General features: G+C 36.2%; 1 protein-coding gene across 3 annotated transcripts in view; it reads left to right on the top strand.

Annotated features, from left to right (window-relative positions):
* Positions 1-20079, top strand: part of PDSS2 (decaprenyl diphosphate synthase subunit 2) — a 96459-nt gene that overhangs the window by 52118 nt on the left and 24262 nt on the right. For 2 of the 3 annotated variants that reach the window (XM_081942306.1, XM_081942304.1), the window contains exon 4: positions 14465-14539. The exons of the other annotated variant lie outside the window; for it this stretch is intronic. In XM_081942306.1, coding sequence (XP_081798432.1) covers positions 14465-14539 — 75 coding nt within the window. The remainder of the gene's footprint in view (positions 1-14464; positions 14540-20079) is intronic. 3 annotated transcript variants of the gene reach the window in all.

Raw genomic sequence — 20079 nt, 5'->3', positions numbered from 1 at the left:
CGACTCAGCTGAGAAGATAAAGGTAGGTAAAGGACAGGGATGGGCGGACCCACTTGCTAGTGGGAACGAACTGGTTTGCCCCCAGCAGATCTTTGGAGCTACCAGTTAACCCAAATCAGCCTGGACCAATAGAATCCCACCCCTGATGCTGCCCCCAGTTAAGAAAATGTTATAGACATATTACAGGTAGTCCTTGATTTACAACAGTTCACTTAGTGACCGTTTGAAGTTACAACATTACTGAAAAACGTGACTTATGACCATTTTTCACACTTATGACTGTTGCAGCATCTTCATGGTTACATGATTTACATTTGTGTGCTTGACATGATTTACATTTGTGTGCTGACTCAGTTTTATGACGGTTGCAGAGTTCCGGGATTATGTGATCAACTTTTGCAACCTCCTGACAAGCAAAGTCAATGGGGAAAACAGATTTGCTTACCAACCATGTTTCTAATTTAACAATTTCAGTGATTCCCTTAAGAAATATGGCAAGAAAAATCATAAAAGATGGCAAAACTCACTTAACAAATTTCTCACTTAGCAATATAAATTTTGGGCTCAATTGTGGTCGTAAGTTGAGGACTACCTGTATAGACAGATAATAAAAAAACAGAATCTGCATTAGTCTTTGCACATGGAAGCAAAGAATACATCTTTTATCATTTTATATTCATTATTATGAATTGCTCACATTGGAATTTACCTTTAAAATGGCTTTACCTTTAAAAGCCCAATTCAAATTGTCAAAAGCCTTCTCTGCATCTAAAAAGATCAAAGTGACCCGTTTTTCATTTTGTTTTTCCAAATAAGAGTATTCCAAAATATCCAGCACGTTTCTAACATTCAACCATCTTGAATTAAGTTAAAAACCTACATTGCTCCCCATTATAGTGTGTCTGCTGTCATGTTAATAAAATATTTGTATCTTAAAGATTCTGTAGGCTGCTTTGTTTACAGTACTTGGAGAAAATTTGCAGGATGAATTCATGAAAGTTCTACTTCATGAATTTTCTCAACTTTTAATTCTTTCTATACCACTTGCGAACCCTATATTTTGCAATCTGTTAACTAGGATAACAAATAAATTTTAATGATTTTTTAAATTCATTACAATAGTGACAATGCTAGCCATGAGAATTTACAGAGAGCAAATAAGCACAGATTTGTTTATTGATTGTTGAAGCAAATATTATAAGTATCTAAGATTCCTAGTGTTACTTTGCATTACAAGTCCAAAATTAATTGTATCATGATCTTATAGCTAATTGTCAGAGCTTTTCTGCAAAGCATTTATCTTGTTTGTATCAAGGCTGACAATTACATGTGAAAATTTTGGCTTATAATGAAATGCAGAGCTATTTTATAATTATCAAGGGTAAAATTAGTGAAGTCAATTATTTTCCCTTCAGATCTTTCCCAGTAGATGTTAAAAGAGAGCATGGTAATTACCTTAGGTAACTCTATGATTCTTAAATAATCATGACTTTAAGAATGTTGCTAATCTTGTCACAATGTACTTTTTTGCGATAATACTATATAAATATATCACTGTTGAGTGAATCTATTGAAATGTCAGTTATAAATTGCATGCAGTTGTTCCAAGCAAGCAGATTGTATCTGTAATTTTAAATCATGTTATAACTTTTCTCAATTCTTGCCATGCACATAACCCTTTTCATAGTACCATATGAAGATCATGTTTGGAAAGTGACAATTTCATACTCGCTTGGTCTAACTAAAATTACTATTTTCAGTTCTGGAATTCTATTTTCTTGTCTTTTCATTGTGCACTTGGTAACGGCTAAATTAATCTGCAATTTCATAATGTAAACAGGGCTGTCAAATTCATTATCTCTTGAAAAAATATATAGTTTACTCAATGATAAAATATCTGATAGTTGGGAGTACTCTGAAGCCGAACAGTGGGATGTTACAGAAGAAAACCCATATCTGATGCATTTTAGTTTTTATTGCATGTTCATTTCACTACCTTAGTAATTCTGTTTATTAGTTAAGCTTGCTCATTCTTAAATAGGTGTAGATTAGATATAAATTCTGAGTTGAGAGATCAATATATAACAAATATAAGTATTTACCGATGTAGTGGTTTGTTGTGTAGACATGCAGGGATATATACAAAGTTTTGAAATCACGTTGCATTCAAAACCTGAATCAGTTGCAAAATGATCGGAATAGTTATTATAAACTTGACAGAACTGTTTTAAACTCAAATGGAGTGCTTTCCACTAAGGTGGCTTGCATTCAAAGTGAGTTGAATGCAAAGTGAGATGGCCTGGGCCCCATTGATATAAAAAAGTGCTTCTTGGATTAATCCTCCTGAGTTGTATACATCAGAATTTTTAAAGCTGGATAGTAAAATAAAAATGTTGCATGGAACATAGCATTTCATATATATGGAATAGCTTCAACTGATCAATGTGAGGCAGTATTATTTTGTTAGGCATTAGTTGTTTAAAAATAACAAATTACACAGATGTACTACTTATAGAGTGGATGAATTTCCATATGCTAACTTTACATATTTCTAAAGGCATAAATATGTTGCTTACCAAATAAACTGTTTGTTTACATAAATAGCATTGATTTATGCAAACAGCGCTTCCTTCTGCACAGAATCCAATAAACCATTCTATTTGTAAAGCAAACTGGCACTGTTGAGAAGTTTCTGATTTTAAAGACAACAGTATCAGCTGTATCCACAGAAAGGGTATTCTGTTTGTGAAGATACTTTGGATATAGACATGGTTGTGTTTGAAAGACATTGTTCTCATCTCTTGCATAGCTTTTTTTCTCTGGCTTGTTCCAAATGGAGCACTCTGGTTTGTATGATAAGCTAGCAAATCTTACATACGGCCATCTGTGGTTTTCTGGCAATGCTGATTGGTAGGAGGGGAATTTTGGCTTGCCATGATGCTTGAATGTAATGTTCATGTGGCAGGTCTAGCCAAAAATTCCATTATGAGTGAAGCTGGTAGAAAATACTGATGTATCATTAATGGCCATGTCAATTTAAGAAGCTGTAATATATGGCCAACTCGGTTTAATAATAAGTAAATTTGATTGTGAAGTTAAATGTTCAGAAATAAAAAAGCAATAATTGCATCTTTAGTATCTTGCTGTATTTTGCCATTAATTTTAAAACTAGATATGGTTATCAGTGACTGGAAGCAAAAGAAAAGAAACAAATATTAGTTTTAATTGAACCAGTTATTCTCACTCATGTACAAATACATAAAATAATCCAATTAATTGGGTGTATTTTTCATGAGGGTTATTCTAAATCTCTAGGGTCTCTTTTTATCATTTATTGTAGAAAAGGAACAAAACCATAAGTCCAAATTATATTTTTTATTAGGAATTTCCTATGATCTGGAGAGGGACATTTTTGAGTTAGTCTTGACTCCTGCTTGGAGAAGTCTATGCAATTTTCTTGGCAAGATTTTCAGAATAATTTTGCTCTTGCCTTATTCCTAGGGCTGACAGAGGGAGAAAGACTTTGTGCCTAGGGCAGAATGCGAACTCACAGTTTTCCAGTCTCTAGTATGCTGCCTTAACTGCTACACCACTGTTTCCTGAGCAGTGAATGCTAGCAACAGGCTTGCTGCATAGGCTCAACAGAGAAATAAGATTTGTGATTTAAAATTCAAACAGAGACTGAACTTGCAGAGTCTTTTAATAGATTTTTTTTCAAATAAAAAACAGAATTTCAATCATTTTGGGTGAAATTTCAGGAAGCCCATCAATATGACTACTTCTCATATTCTTCTGCCTGCGTGGAGATAAACAATATGTTGTGAGCTCTGGAGGCTCAGTAGAACATCTTATGTCAATTTTTTTTTTAAAAAAAAGCTTCTTATGTTATTGAAGATCTCAACAGAGAAGAATAGATCTAATCATCTGGAGGGTTTATATTATGTTTGTAACCATTTTGATATCTAAATGTTGTCTTACTGATCTTAGATTTCCTGAGAGAATGACTACATCCATATTAGCAGTTTATTGTATTTTAATTCAGACTAATTTTGATTAATCATTATCTCTTCAGATTGAATTGTGGTTTCTTACAAAATTAATCCCATCAAATAAACATTCGATTTTAAGCTCTCCATTTAGCTAAATTGCACTGCAGTTTTCACCATACATTAGCAATATATTTCTGTGTTTGTAACGTATCATATTGAAAAACACATTTTAATTTCTACTGCAATATTATAAACTTCATAATAAATTCAGGCCAAATTTTACTCCCCCCCGATATCAGAACCACCACCGACTTCCGCTCCTTTCGACAAAAACTGAAGACTCACCTGTTCCGTTTAGCCGGCCTGGCCCATTTATAGTTTTATTCTACCTCCTGGCAGATATTTTTAATTGGGTATTTTTAGGGTTATTTAAATATTGCTTTTAACTACTTTGCTTCAGATATGTACAGTTTCTTATTGCCTCCTCTTTTGTGTTTGTATTTTCTATTTATTGATGTGTTTTTATTTGACTGTACACCGCCCCGAGTCCCTTTGGGGAAAGGGGGCGGTATAAAAATCTAAATAAAAGTAAAGTAAAGTAAAGTACTTGTTGTGAACTTCTATTTGAATGAATAATCTTATGTTTCACAAATTCACGGATGAATTTAGTCGTTCCATGTCTTGGGGATGAAGGTATGTTGAAGACTTTATATAATCAATATACAGATATAATTACCATAGCATACTGGCACATCTTGGGTCAATAATACATTTTATTTCAAATTCCATTATTTAGATATGTAAGTCATTGCCATTTTTAATTGTTAATATAAACAAATCCTTGATCCGGGGGGGGGGGTATTTTGGGTGTACTGTGAAGAATGAAATCATGATCTAAAATCACTGATAAGAAATTAAGGTGAACAAGAAGCCAAATGCAACTTACACCGAAAATAGAAAACATTTGAAAAGAAGTATATTGATGCAGTTGAAGCTTATGCCAGAAATAATTTTTCATCAGTTAGTAATACCATTGAGCTTCAGATAGAGAGAGGGGGAGGGGTGGGGGAGGAAGAGATTGACTCTCATTTGGCAGTTTACTGGTATTTTGTTTGCAAAAAAAAAAAAGCTTTTTCAACACCTTCTTGTTACTGTCTCTGCATCCTTTGAAGAAGTGTTCCTGATAGACCCTGGTACCATATGGAATAGTGTTAGATTCTGTGTGAATCAGCTACAGATGTATCATCAGTGGGGGAGAATTGAACTACTGCTATATCAGCAGATGACTGCTGCTACTGCTGGGACCTTGTTGGATCCAAACTAGTATGTTTCAACATCTCTGATTGCTCAGAGGGATTTCTAATGCATTTTTCTCCCCCCCCCCCCCGCTCATTAAACTCACAAAGAACAAAAAACCCTAAAAGTAGTATTATTAATTTCTATACATTTGTAGTGCAATAACAAAATGACAACCTAATTTATAAATGAGTACATTCACATACAGTATTATTAAACATAGGTTACTCTAGCGTGCCAGCTGGAAGAGAAGAGACAAGGAAAAGGGGGGGGGGGGGAACCCAGTATACTAAATTACCTATTTTGGCAATCCTAGTGCCCAGATTGCTTTGTGATGAGAACCCTGGCCAACATGAATATGAGAATATTTTAGAGATCCAGACTGTACAAATCTGGATTACCATGAGATGGCAGCAAAGAGATACAGGAAACCATTTGCTGTTATCAACATTTTGCAGCCCAGATCGGGTAGTCCTGGCTTTAACAAAAGAAATGTGTGTCCAGCACAAAATACACAGTTCCCTTAAAGCAAGCATGCAGTTGCATATGTAAATAATGCAAACATATATTATGCTACCTGATGGGAAAGCTCACTGTTGAGCAATATGAATGTCCAGCAAGCTCCAAAACGCAGACATGTCTAGCTATTTCTCTTTATTGTAGAAGATATTCCACACTGGATCGGCTGTGACATTCCACAGAATACAGATCAAAATTTCCACAACAAAGAGAAAGGCAAGACTCAGCAATATTATCCTCCACATTGGTCATTCTAGGGATGACTAGGAAAAAACTCCAGTATGGAATCTGGATAGCTGGTGAGAACAGATGTAGACAGTATTGTGCTAAATGGTTCAGGGGTCTGGTTCAGTACAAGCTATGCTAACTTGACATAGGTTCCTGTTCTAAAACATTTGATCCATTTTGTGACAACTCCTGGGAAGCTGTCAAATTTATGAAAAAGACAGCTTTGTAAAACACCACCACCACCTACTTCACTGTATTTCTGTAATATGATACTAATCCACAGGGAACACACACAAAAAGGACTTCTGAGAAATAATGGTGAACTGAAAGCTAAAACTGAAACTAAACTAAATTAAACTGCATTAAAAGTGTAGCCAGCGACCATAGCAGAATGAAGAGCCAGTGACTAAATCAGCTTTATAATTCCTCTCCGGACAAAGAAATGACTTGAGATAATCCACAAGTGCTCCATACAGTTCCTTCTCACGAAGAGACTGTGGTTTAAAACTCTGGAAGACAAACTGCCATTAAGAATACAGGATTCGCAACCTTTCTTTTGTAATCACTTTCAGAAGTTGCTTGTTCACTACTTTAGCATCCTTTGGTCTGAAATTGGGAGTACATACTTCTGACTACATGGGTTCAACTGGTAAAACTGAAGCCCAATGATATATTTTTGGGAACATTTGTTTCATAATGAATAAGAAACGTAAGTGGGAGAACAGAGAGAAGGAAATGAATCTCCAGCCTTGTCCTGCTACCAGCGAGGGAATTTTTCATGGAGAGACAGTCCTGGATCTATTGTTTGCAATGTTCATTCATACTAAAACACAACAATGAAAATAACTGCATCTGGTGAACCTGAGCTTAAAGGAACTGCTTCAAGTAAGGTAGAAGGTACTCTTTGATATATTATTTTAAAGCCTGTATTTTAGGCTCAAATAAAATGATAATAATATGAGCAATATTAGAAAATGAATATATAATTACATTTCTGCTAAGAGAGAAAGTTAACATGTATCTCCCGATAATATACATAACTTCTTCTAAAGAGCTACAAGAGTTGACTTGAGTTAGCATTGTCAATTTCAAGTGTGTGCGTGTGTAATCTTTCATCCGATCTTGCTCTGAATACTAAACTCCTTACTTGAATATATTTCCCACCCATTCAGCATATAAACAGAAGCTAAATCTCCCCTTGAGAGCATTCAGCTTTCTACATGATAGTTTTTAATGCTGTTTTTATTAAGAGAAAAGTAATAAATTTGAACATGATTGCTTCTACTCCTGCAATAAATGCTTGAGTGCCAGTCAGCAATCTCTCTCAGAAGCAGCTAATAGAAAGGATTGAAATATCTTTGATCACTCTCAGTTTGAGATGACAGAAATCAGTAATGTAGATTCATGCTCTGTGATATAACTTGTCTTCATTTTTTTTTGTAGTCAGTTTTTAAGGAAAAAAGAAATACAACACATTCCTTGACTGTAACTGTTCAATGTGAACCAAAACTGATTAAATAAACTTAGCTTGTTGTTGTTGTTAGTTGCGAAGTCATGTCCAACACATTGTGACTCCATGGACAACGTTCCTCCAGGTCTTCCTGTCCTCTACCATCCCCCGGAGTCCATTTAAGCTCATGCCAACTGCTTCGGTGACTCCATCCAGCCACCTCATTCTCTGTTGTCTTCTCCTTTTGCCCTCAATCTTTCCCAGCATTAAAATCTCTTCATGGATTACTGCCTTGTCATGGTGAAGGGACTTGCGTAGCTCAATGAAGCTATGAGCTATGCAGTGCAGGGCCACCCAAGACGGACAGGTCATAGTAGAGAGCTCTGACAAAATGTGATCCACTGGAGAAAGAAATGGCAACCCACGCCCAGTATCTTTGCCATGAAAACCCCATGAACAGTACAAAACCTAGCTTGTATATACATTTAAATAATATGGTAATTCAAGGACTCCATAGAATAAAATAGTCCAATCTTCTAATAGTTGAATGCTACATATTATCCTTTTGGAGCAAAATCAGCCAGGGTTAACTAATGATCACTTCTCCAATCTGGTGAATACAAAACTCAAAACTCTCAAACTATGCAGCCAGTATTCTGTTTCCCTGAAAATAAGACTTCCCCAGATAATAAACCCAATCAAGATTTTGAGCGCATGTGCTAGAATAAGCCCTCCCCTGAAAATAAGCCCTCCCTGAAAATATTGCAACGCAGCAGCAGCCATGAGGTGGCCATGCTCGCCACCTCCTGCACCTCAAAAATAAGACCTCCCCGAAAATAAGACCAAGCACTTATTTTGGGGGGGGGGGCAAAAGAAAATAAGACCCTGTCTTATTTTCAGGGAAACATGGCATTATATAGACTTGGAGATAATGGCAACTGAAGTTTAGCAGACCTTCAGAGTGTTAGGTTGCAGAAAGCTGACTAAATATATCTTCTTTAAAATTAACTGAAGGCTGCCTGCTCTCAGTACCTAGATATTGAAATTCTAAGAGTTCAGTCAGCTTACATCTTTGTAAGCTGTACTTTGAGATAACAGGAAGTTATTCTGGAATCGTTTGAATGCGAAACATGTGTTCCATCACTGAGGAATGGTACTTCCTTAACTAATCGTTCATAATTGCTATATGTTCAGTTATAATTATATCTTGACTCTATGAGTGATATGAGTTATACATTTACGTTTTATGATTTAAAAACCCGTACTGTATGAACGCTTGTTCATGAAACCAGACAGGTTCTCGTCTCCAATAATTTCCATACAAGGCTTGCATCCTATGGTTTGCTTTCAAGATAACCACAGCTGGTCCATTGCAGATTTGAACCCCAAATAGTTAGAATTACCTCAAGTTATTCTGACAATCCAGCACTGACAGGCTTTGATTTGGCCCACCCCCCAAAACGAGCAAAAAACAGCCCATTTTTTGCCAAAAAAATGCATGCATAGCCTTTAGGAGGCTTATAGAGTTCTCCTAGGGATTGCGGGAGCAAAATTGAGCAAAAACAGCCATTTTTCACTCATTTCTGTCCTCCCCAGCCCCCAGGAGCTCTCTGAAAGCTTCCTAGAGGCTCTGCATGGCCATTTTTGTGACGGGGCAGGGTTTCAGGAGGCAAAAAATGCTGTATTTAGTGTATAAGACGCACCCAGATTTTCAGCCTCTTTTTTGAGGGAAAAAGGTATGTCTTATACTCTGAAAAATACGGTATATTATCTATTTTGCTTGATTGTTGGGTGCCTTATTCCATTTTTTGGATGTCTTATCACATTCAGAACATTTTTTTTAACCAGGACATAAAGCATTTTTTTTCCTTTAGAACATTTGTTTGTTCGTTTATTACTAGCCTTCCAGAGTTATTTGAAGTTTATGAACTGTCTCTTTCCCTCCCCCCCCTCCGCCTCCCCCCCTCCAGTCTTGCGAGCTGGTCAAATAACCAGGCTCCACATGAACAAGAGTAAGAGCAGCAGCCTATCTCTGAGATATTCCTTTATCAGAGTTCGGCTGGGTCCCAGGGGATTGGCTGTAAATCTTCATCCCATAGCTTGTATATTTGCTCCCAATTTGATGCTGCCTTTAGAAGAACTGCTCTCTCTTTCATTACCTAATGAGAACCAGACCTATTACAGTTAAGAAAATTGCTATGCACCAATGTAGCTGAATCACATAGAGCACATTTAAGAAAAAAATGGGTACTTACCAGTGGTGGGTTGCAGGCGGTACGCTCTGGTATGGGCATACTGGAGCCTGCCCGGACCACCAGATACCGTTACAGTATGGTGCTCTGGAGGGCCCACCCGCCCGAGTTCCTTACCATGTTTTAAAGCTTTCAGTGCTTCCGTGCACGTGCATGGCACATACAGCACCTGTGCAAACTCCGCCGAACAGCTGGAGTGTTGCAGAGGCTTGCGGAAGCATTGTTTGCAGCTACAACACATGCACGCACTGCAGGTGTCCATGTGGGTGACACCGGGCCCATTCCAACCATAGAGGTTGGAACAGGATCCGGAACCCACCACTGGTACTTACCCGTAGCTGAAGGACTTTAAGTGATCCTCTGTGAATTCACACAACTGTCTTCCTACTCTGCTTGGTCTCTGACCTTACCACTGAAGAGATCAGCACAACCCATGCTAATACATGTGGTTTGCATAGGAAGGGGCTCCAGTTAAATAAAGTTCTGCAAACTCTACAAAATTTCAAACGAAGTCTTCTGTAGAAAAATAAAACAAGTGTATAAATGACACTCGGGAAACTGCAATTATACATGTCATGCTGACAAGAATTTGAGTCTATTTCTTTCTATTTTCAAGAGAAAGAAATGGAACAGATGTTTAGTATGTCTTGCAGATCAGACCCATAGCTGTAGTGAGTTTTGTACAATTTGTGTTGAGTAACAACTGCTGAGTTCTGTGCCATGATCAACATCCCAGTGCAGATTTTAATGATGCAAAACATGCATTGATGGTGAGATATTCAAGGAGATATAACTCCTTAAATGCTGCTACTATACAGAAAAGTGTGTTCTCATGAAACTGATCTGTATTAAATCAGCTTTGGTTTTACCTAATGAGTTTATTTACATAACATACTTTCTATCTGCTAATGGAAAACATTAGTCTTGATTTAGTTCATTGGCCCCAAGAGTAGAACTTATATTGCCATGATAGGAAGTAATGATAGGGGGGGGGGGGAGTCTTTAGGTAGATGAAACTTCCTGTAAAATTGTTAGACATAAGGCAGTATTTATTTCAGCAGTTTAATACTAATCTTATAATTCACATACTTACTGAATATCTGATACATTACTGCCTTCAGCTGCATTACCAATATGGATATGGGCACATATCAAATTCTCTATTTCCAAGAAGGCTGAAAAGTATTGTCCCAGACAGATGTCATTGTGAAGGTCTTTTTCTTCCATTTACTTATGACCAGTGAACTTGGATCTAGGCAAAACAAATAGTAGATGAGGAAGAGTTTTGTTTTCGAGGAATATTTTCAGAAATGTTGAGACACAGATCACTGACTGTAAGACATTTTATGCACAATCCATAAATTAACCTTTCTCTGGACCAGGGAACAGTTTGCAGTTTTGAATATCCACCAGCCGATTTATGTCTACCTTTTGAGAATGAGTAAATTAAACTTAAATAGATCATTCCCTTTTGAAATGACAGCCTAGAGATGCATGCCAAAGTTTTTTTAAAAAATATAATACAATATTAAAATAATTAAAACAACAAATCATAAGTAGTGATAAAGTATTAATCCCTGCAGTGTCACGTACAGTTTTGCCTTAAAATATCTTGATTCAATTATACACTATTAGGAATATCTAATGAACTGTAATAATAATAAGTCCATAGAGGCTCTTTATTGCAGATGCTTGCCCTCTGTTCATGACAGAAAAAGGGATCAACATGCCAACTGACATAGTTTAAAGTCCAAAAGGAAGTTACCAAGGAAGAAGAATCAGAAAACCTAATTGACTCACTGAGGATTTCTCTGTAAAAGGATAAGTAATGATTCCCTAAAAACAACTTATCCAGAATTATCTATCACCATCTAAATGTGCAGCTTCAAAAGCAGTTGTATTTGTGTCCCCACATAATAGTGGTATTATGGAATCACCAACAGATTCAATTTAAGACAGGTTAACTTATCTTGAGCTAAGGACACATTTATATGACCCTAAAATGCTTCTAACATGTGTTTTTTTTCCCCTGACATTCGTATATTTGTCAACATTTTTGTCCTGAGACTAAAAATTTGAAAATTGTTGCTGCAATCTCAGATAATCCTGTATACCAAAACCAACCAGAAACCCCCTCAGATAATCTTGTATACGAAAACCAACTGTATACTGAAACCAATCAAAATTTAGCATCATCCATGTTGATCAGCAACAGCTTTTTAATAATTCACAGAGGAGGTCTTCTGAGGTACTGGACAAGCCTAGGATTGAACTTGTACACTTCTGCATCTGATTGATATGTTCTACCACTGAGTTATCATCTATTTCCAAAGATAATTTGTCCAGAAATTAAACCAAAGCCCGGGTAGTTCTTGTGTTACAACTTAAACACCAAGCCTTTAAATAATGTATAATTTGTTGTCAAACAACCAAACGAAAATCACCTGACTTCACTTTAGAGAGTGCTTTATAGTGAATTAAATTTGGGGAGGACAAAGTTAACGTGTGAAGCTGAAAGCACTTGCCAATCAAAATAATGGCTCTTATGGGTGAAGACATAGTTGTAACATTTAGTATTTAGCTTGCCAGTAAGTTAATAAAGTGTTAGGCACTTTATAGGATCTCTATTACTCATTCATAGGAAAGCCATACTATAATTGTACCAAAAAAAATATTTTTTCCTTAGGTGCTTCTACAAATTTATCCTCTCCAAATCGCTATAGCATGGAATTTGCTTCCATGTGTGTTGATTAAAGTAAAGGATCTTTCTCTGGGTCAAGTTGTGTCTAGAGTTTCAGAGAAGGGGGAGCTCTGGCTATTCACAGCTAGGTGCATTGTTAAAGCTCATACTATCACTTTGACATTTAGAGGTAGGACTCAGTGTCTTTGTAAATTCTTCTTCTTCATATTACTGCCATGTCTCTGGGCTCCAACCGTTTCACAAACCATAATATTTTTTAGTGAGTGATTGATCTGTATTATGTGTCTCGGCCATCAGAGGAATCTTGAGATGTTGCTTGTATAAACCGTAATATAATCTGACACTGAGTGTTTGGTTTCAGGCTTTCATAGACCCATTGGCGATACACAATCCTCCTGGATTTGGGCATAAGGCTTATCTGATACCTTCCCAAAAAGTCCCTCATTTTCTCCGTTCCCCACTTAAATAACTCAACACATCTGGGTTAACACTGTAGGATCATTGTCCTTTCAGTTCTCCTGCAGCTTAGATTGCTACAATATTTCCTTAAGTATCTGATTACTGAAAGGGCAAGACAAATTTTCTCTCTGAAAAGGAGGCTGTTCTTAAAGAGACTTAGAAATTAATTCCCGTACATCATTTTTTAAAAAAAAGATTAATTGGTTCCATTTGCAAAGGTGTCCTGCTAAGTATGTTTGTTTAAGAGATCAAAAGCATGCTGCTGTCCATGTTTACTCAGAAGTAAACCATATAAGGCTCAGTGTGGCTTTCTTTCATAGCTAAAGTATATAGGATTTTAATCTAAACATAATAGAGTGGGGGAAGGCCTATGCATGAAACTATAATGGTCATCAAGAATGTTAAGAGGTTTATAGAAGTAACATTTGGGCCTTTATTTTCCATGCTGGCTTCAGTTACAAGAATGATAAAAACCTGAAACTGAATACTCTTAATTCAATAATAAATGGACACCATTTTAGGCAAGAGGGAGGGGGAATTTGATATAGACCCATATACCTAGGAAATTAATCATGGAAGAATAAACCTATAGCAGGCAGGATAGCCGTAAGGTAGGTATATATTAAATATATTGCTCTGAATCCTCCTATATTATTCTAGCAAAGGGGGTTCGTAATCAGAGCTCCGATTTCTTATACTATTTCCAGTGAGACCATAATCTAGCTGAAACTATGTTTGGTTTTTTTATTTTGGATTCTGTTCAGTTTTTAATGGGAAAATCTGAAAACCTTAAAGATAATAGTTTGCTAAATAACAATTCCATGTTGACCAAAAAAAAAAAATCCAAGCACAAGTCACTGTCATTTCTGGGATAGGCTGCTAAATGCAAATACAGTGTGTCCAGTATATGAAATGAGTTATAAAGATTAACTGGGTTTAAGAACAAACATATTAGGTATAAAAGGCTGAATTTTTAATAGTTCCCAGAAGGTTGTTCTGATCTCTGTACGCCTAGTAGCTTATTTAATTTATATTTTAATATAGTGGTTTTCTAACTTTGTAGTACCACAACCCATTAATGTGAAAGACGTATTTGAACAAAACTCCCTCATGAATAAAACTAATACTTTATTGGTGTTGGGTTTGGGCAAGAAATAAGTTTACTGTTTTTAATAATTAAATTTTAATCTATACATCATACAGCCTTGTAATATAGCAGCTCCCCACTTTGGGCTTGTTCAAACAAAATAAGGAACCAACCATAGGATGAGTTTTGACAGCATTCCCATTTTGTCTGCACAAAGCCTGATTTAAATTGCTCATAGTCCCCTGGGGTGGGGGGTTGTCTCAATGTACAATTTGAGAACTCTTCACTTTAATAAATAAAAAAACAAATGGTGCTTTGCTTTTTTAAAATTAACTTGAAATGTAGTTTTTAAAAAATATATCTCTGTATAAAGAGCCTTCAGGATACAGATGCTGTTTTATTTAAGCCTCCCTGTGTTCTTAGTTTAGCATCCTTTAGTAACTCTGTACTTATCTTGCTGGAAACTTGTTCTTTTTCTTTCAGGTGGTAGAGATAATGTCAAGTGCCATTGGCGACTTAATACAAGGAATATATTACGAAAATTCAAGCCCGGGAAAGGTAAATCGATAGTTCACAAATGTCCTTAGATTTAAAACACTTTCTTCCTCTTAGTTTAAAAAATAAAGCTTGGGTTAATCTGAATCAAAACTTCCCTTCATGTTACAATTATTAGAGCATAACTTTTCAGAGCATCGCCCCATTAGTCAGATGCTCTAATTATATAAAATGTCACGTTTCTCTTTCTTAGTATGTTTTGCATTTGTAAATACAGGGAGTCCTCCACTTATGACCACAATTTAGCCCAATTTAGTTTCTGTTGCTAAGGAAGTTGTTAAGCGACTCACACCCCATTTTACAACCTTTGTGACATTGGTGGTTATAAAGGCAAATCACTGCAGTTCTTATGTGAATCTGGCTTCCCCCATTGACTTTCTTTGTCAGAAGATTGCAAATGGTAATCACATAATTAACCTGGAACAGTGCAACTGTCGTAAATACATGCCCGTTGCCAAGCATCCAAATTTTGATCATACAACCATGTGGATGCTGCAACGGTCATAAGTGTGAAAAGTAGTCATAAGTTGCTTTTTTCACTGCTGTTGTAACTTTGAATGGTTGTAAGTTGAGGAATACCTGTCTGTCTTGTTGGAAGGCCCTTGGGAAGGTTGCAAATAGCACTCACATGACTTAAGAGCCGTGGTGGCACAGTGGGTTAGAATGCAGTACTGCAGGCTAATTCTGTTGACAGCCTACTGCCAGCAGTTTGGCAGTTCGATTCTCACTGGCTGAAGATTGACTCAGCCTTCCATCTTTCCAAGGTCGGTAAAAAGAGGACCCAGATTATTGGGGGCAATGTCCTGACTCTCTAAACCGCTTAGAGAGGGCTGTAAAGCACTGTGAAGCAGTATATAAATCCAAGTGCTAGTGCTATTTAACAACTATTCAAAACGAAGCTGGATTTTTAAAAAGCTATATATGACACAATCTCAAAGTTTCAACTTTCAGATATCCATCTGAGCACACACTTGTGTGATTGCATTTCAGGTGCTTGGTAACTGGTTTGCCTTAAAGACCGTTTGCGGCATCTCGCGTCATGTCACCAGGGTTTGCAATTTTTTTTCACATTTTCAACAGAAAATGGCAAAAAACACCCCTTGAAAATGTTGGATTAGCTTAATGACTGTGGTGACTTGCTTAATGACCATCATCGAAGTCATCATGATATCCAGTCTATTATGTGGTATCTCGCTTAACAACCGCAATAATGTAGAACCCAAATTCCAGCCTTAAGAGGGTTGCAGGAGGCCCTTGCAGCCAAAACGGCTCGGAAGCAAGTTTTTACTGGCAGAAGCATCACGGACATGAGTGACGTCGTGCTGGCCACACCCACCCTGGCCACAACTACCCCAGCTCCCCCCCCCCCGAGGTCAAACACAACTCTGATGAGGCCCTCAATGAAATTGAGTTTTACACCCTTGCTGTAGGTCAAGGATTATCTGTATACATCTCTTTGGAAGTTCTATATTGCGTACTTTTATCTTTGTAGTACCTGTCAGAGTCCTTTCAGACAAAGCTAGATTTCTTAATGTGTTTCTGTAATTGTCTGAAAAAGAATGGAGAAAAGATTGAGTGGTGAAAGATGGAACAGAATGAAGGTCAGCTTGCAGCTGAAGTTTACTTCTAAATAATAGTGTAATCAGAGAAAGTTGTACTCTCTTATTATCTATCTTCATTTCATTTTTCTTTCTCCTTTCACATTTAATTTCCCTTTAAGGTATATTTTGTGGAATAAGGATGGAGCCCTCTTTTTTTCTCTCATTTAAACACGGTTTACTGTGGAATTTGAATAAAATAATGCATTTTATGGGTCCATTTATTCTAACCCTTTTTATCACAAACATCAGAGGCATATATTAATAGACCAATAAAATATGTCCTGTCATGTCCAACAAGCAGTAAGACATCTGCTAAGTGAGACATCAATCACATGCAAGATGTTTGCAGGGTTACTGTGTTGCTGCTGAAGACTCACAATTTTATTGGCTTTTTTCCTACACAGATGGGAAAATAAAGATCGTTGAATCATCTCACTTTATAGCTGAAGCACTGAATGATCCAAATTGCCATGTTTTTTTTCCCCAGCCTGTGCATTGTTCTGACTTAGATTTAACTGAAGTTTGCAATGCCATATTGTCTGTGTGACAGGGTGTGACGAACAGCAGTGTCACAAATTAAGATGTACTTCAAATCATTTAGAATCCGGGTTTTTTTTAAAAAGGAACTTTAGTTTATTGCATTTCGTGCTTTTCATTTTGAAATATTTTTATAATTATTTTCTATTATTTTCTCTATAGCCATGATGGCGAACCTATGGCACGCATGTGCTTTGGCTACTCGCTCCGGAAAAGGTTAGCCATCACTGCTCTATAGCCTGATGGCTTGGAGAATTCACTCCAATTGGCTGCATTAAATACCCAAGACAATATTATGTGCTAAAGCGGACTAGATGAAGTGAACTAAGATGGAGTAAAGAAGGCACATGTTGTGATACGGGTAGTCCTTGCTTACCGACTACTTGTTCAGCAACCAAGTTATGACAGCACTGAAAAGGAGATTTATAACTGGTTCTTGCAGTTGCATCCACATAGTCATGCGATTGCAATTCAGGCACTGGGCAATCAGTGAACATTTGCAGCTTCCCCGGGGTCTTGTGAACAGTATTTGCAGCTTTCATAGCTGTCTTTCAACAAGCAAACCCCAGCAGAGTTACCATGGCATCCTACTTAATGATCCACAGTAATTTGCTTAAAAACTGCAGCTGGAGCTGATGTTGTAAGTCAGCATGGTCATGTGAGGTTTTACTTACTGACTGCACCACTTAGCAATGGGAATTGCTGGTTCCTATTGTTAATAAGTGAGGAATACCTACACCTCTGTATTTAAAATGTTTTCAAGCTAAACTTGATTAGGTACAGGTAGTCCTCGACTTACAACAGTTTAGTAACCATTCAAAGTTAGAACAGCACTGAAGGTACATTATTATCATTGTTGATCATATGTTCAGCTTACAATTGTTTTTCCTTCAATTTAAGCAAATATTCTAGAGGTTAGATTCATGTATGGAGGAATGGGCCAACATACCAGCAACAGTCTGTGCCAACCTTGTGAAGACTTACAGAAAATGTTTGACCTCTGTCATTGCCAACAAAGGATATATAACAAAATATTGAGATGAACTTTTGATATTGACCAAATACTTATTTTCCACCATAATTTGCAAATAAATTATTTCCAAATCAGCCAATGTGATTGTTTGGGTTTTTTTTTAACATTTTGTCTCTCGTAGTTGAGGTCTACCTATGATGCCAATTACAGGCCTCTCTCATCTTTTTAAGTGTGAGAACTTGCACAATTGGTCGCTGACTAAATACTTTTTTGCCCCACTGTATATACCAACTTTCCATTACGTCATTATTAGTCTATTTAGTAATAATATGTCTTTATGGTATCGCCTATCTCATTCTATTGTTCTTACAATATGAAAAAAAATCTCCATTTTGTACTTGTGCATCACCACTTTCAATTGTATCTAAAATCACAGATTGTCCATCAAATATACATAGATACATTGTTATCATTGTATATAATATATTCAACTACAATTGTTATTCCTTCATTTTAAACAAAATATTCTAGATATTCGATTCATATATATACCAATATTCCATTGCATCATTATCAATCTATTCAATAATAATATGTCTTTATGATATCACCTATCTCATTCTGTTATTACAATATGAAAGACTTCTCCAAGATTTTTCATTTCCATTTTTTTTAATCTAACCACTGGTAGAACAAATCCTATACCTTATAAAATTGTTCATCTTCTTGTTCTCTAATTTCGAATGTCAATTTACTCATTTCAGCACATCCATTGTTTTTCGAACAACTTCCTCCTGCGTTGGTATTTTCTCATTTTTCCAATTTTTTGCAAATGCAATTCTAGCTGCCGTTAAAACATTTACAATCCAATATTTCAGATCTTTATTATATGTTTCTGGTATGATTCCCAATAAAAAAAATCTCTGGTTTAAAGTCTATGTGTTTTTGTATCATTTTCTCCAACCACGTGTGGATTTTAGTCCAGTACCTTTTAGCTTCTATGCAAGTCCACCACATATGAACCACATATGTGTCCACCACATTTGAATCCGGTGTCTGATGACATTTCCAACACTTTTCCGACTTGTTCTTGGACATTCTTGCTATTCTCGTTGGGGGCTAGGTGCCACCTGCAAAACATCTTATACCTTTTATGCTGTTGACATTGTCATTTTATAAATTTTGAGACCACATTTTCTTCCATTTCTCTAGTTCAATTCCATGTCCAAAATTTCCCCCCCCAACCTATCATAGATTCTTTAACTTGTTCTTCCTTTAACTTACCCTCTAGTGAGTGTCCATATAGTTTTTTTATTACTTTTTCATCAGTACCGTTCAAAATTTTGTCTAATTCAGTCATTTTATCATAGAAACCTTCCGTTTTACGATCTTTATCATATATAGATTGTATTTGCACACATGAAGACCAATTCATTCCTATTCCTCCTGTTTCAACTTTTGCATAGATTTAAGTTCACCCTCTGCATTCAATATTTCACCATATCTAACTGTTTGTTCCTTTTTGTATATTATTGGATATGAAAAAGCTTCAATAATTGATCGCCAGACTGGGATTTTTAAATAATATTGCCTTTTGATCTTCTCCCAATTCAGTAACAAAGCCTCCCGTAAATAATGTCTTCTAAAATAACCCTGTGTTTTAGTTCCCTTATACCATAAAAAAGCATGCCATCCCAACAGTAAGTCATGTCCTACAGTCAATAATCTGAGTTCCTTAATGTTATCCACTCCTTAACCCACATCAAACCTGTTGCCTGGTAACATAATTCCCAGTTAGGTAAGCCCAGTTCTTTGTCTTATTCTAGCATCTTGTAACAATTTTAGTTTTATTCTTGCTTTTCCCCCCTGCCAAATAAACTTCAGCACTATTTTATTTAATTCATCAAAATAGTCTTTTCCTAATCTAATTAGAATAGTCTGGAACAGATATAAAATTCTGGGTAAGTTGTTCATTTTGATTGTAGATATTCTCCCTATCATTGATAATTGTAGGTTTTCCCATTTCATTAAGTCAGTCGCAATCTGCTGCTTAAGTTTATGATAGTTATTCTCTTTAAGTGTGCTGCATCTTGCAGTTAAGTATATCCCCAAATATTTGACCTTGTTTGTGACTTGAATCTCCAAGTCTTCTGCCAATTCTTCCTTTTGTCTTGATGGTATATTCTTTGTCAAAATCTTCATTTTATCTTTATTCATTTTCAAATCTGCTACTTTCCATATTCCTCTATTCTATCAATTTGTGTGCCATTTCTAATGGGTCCTCAAGAATGAAAAAAAGTCATCTGCAAATGCTTGTAGTTTATATTCTTCTTTTTCAATTTTCATTCCTTTTATTTCTTCTTCTCTGATCTTTTCTACTTAACACTTCTAATGTTAAAACAAAAAGTCTCGTACCTTTCTTTATTTCAATA

Source organism: Natrix helvetica (assembly GCF_964273705.1).
Source record: "Natrix helvetica genome assembly, chromosome: 2".
Classification (NCBI taxonomy): Eukaryota; Metazoa; Chordata; class Lepidosauria; order Squamata; family Natricidae; genus Natrix; species Natrix helvetica.
Note: the sequence above shows the minus strand (reverse complement) of the source record. Positions and strands in the feature narration are given on the sequence as shown.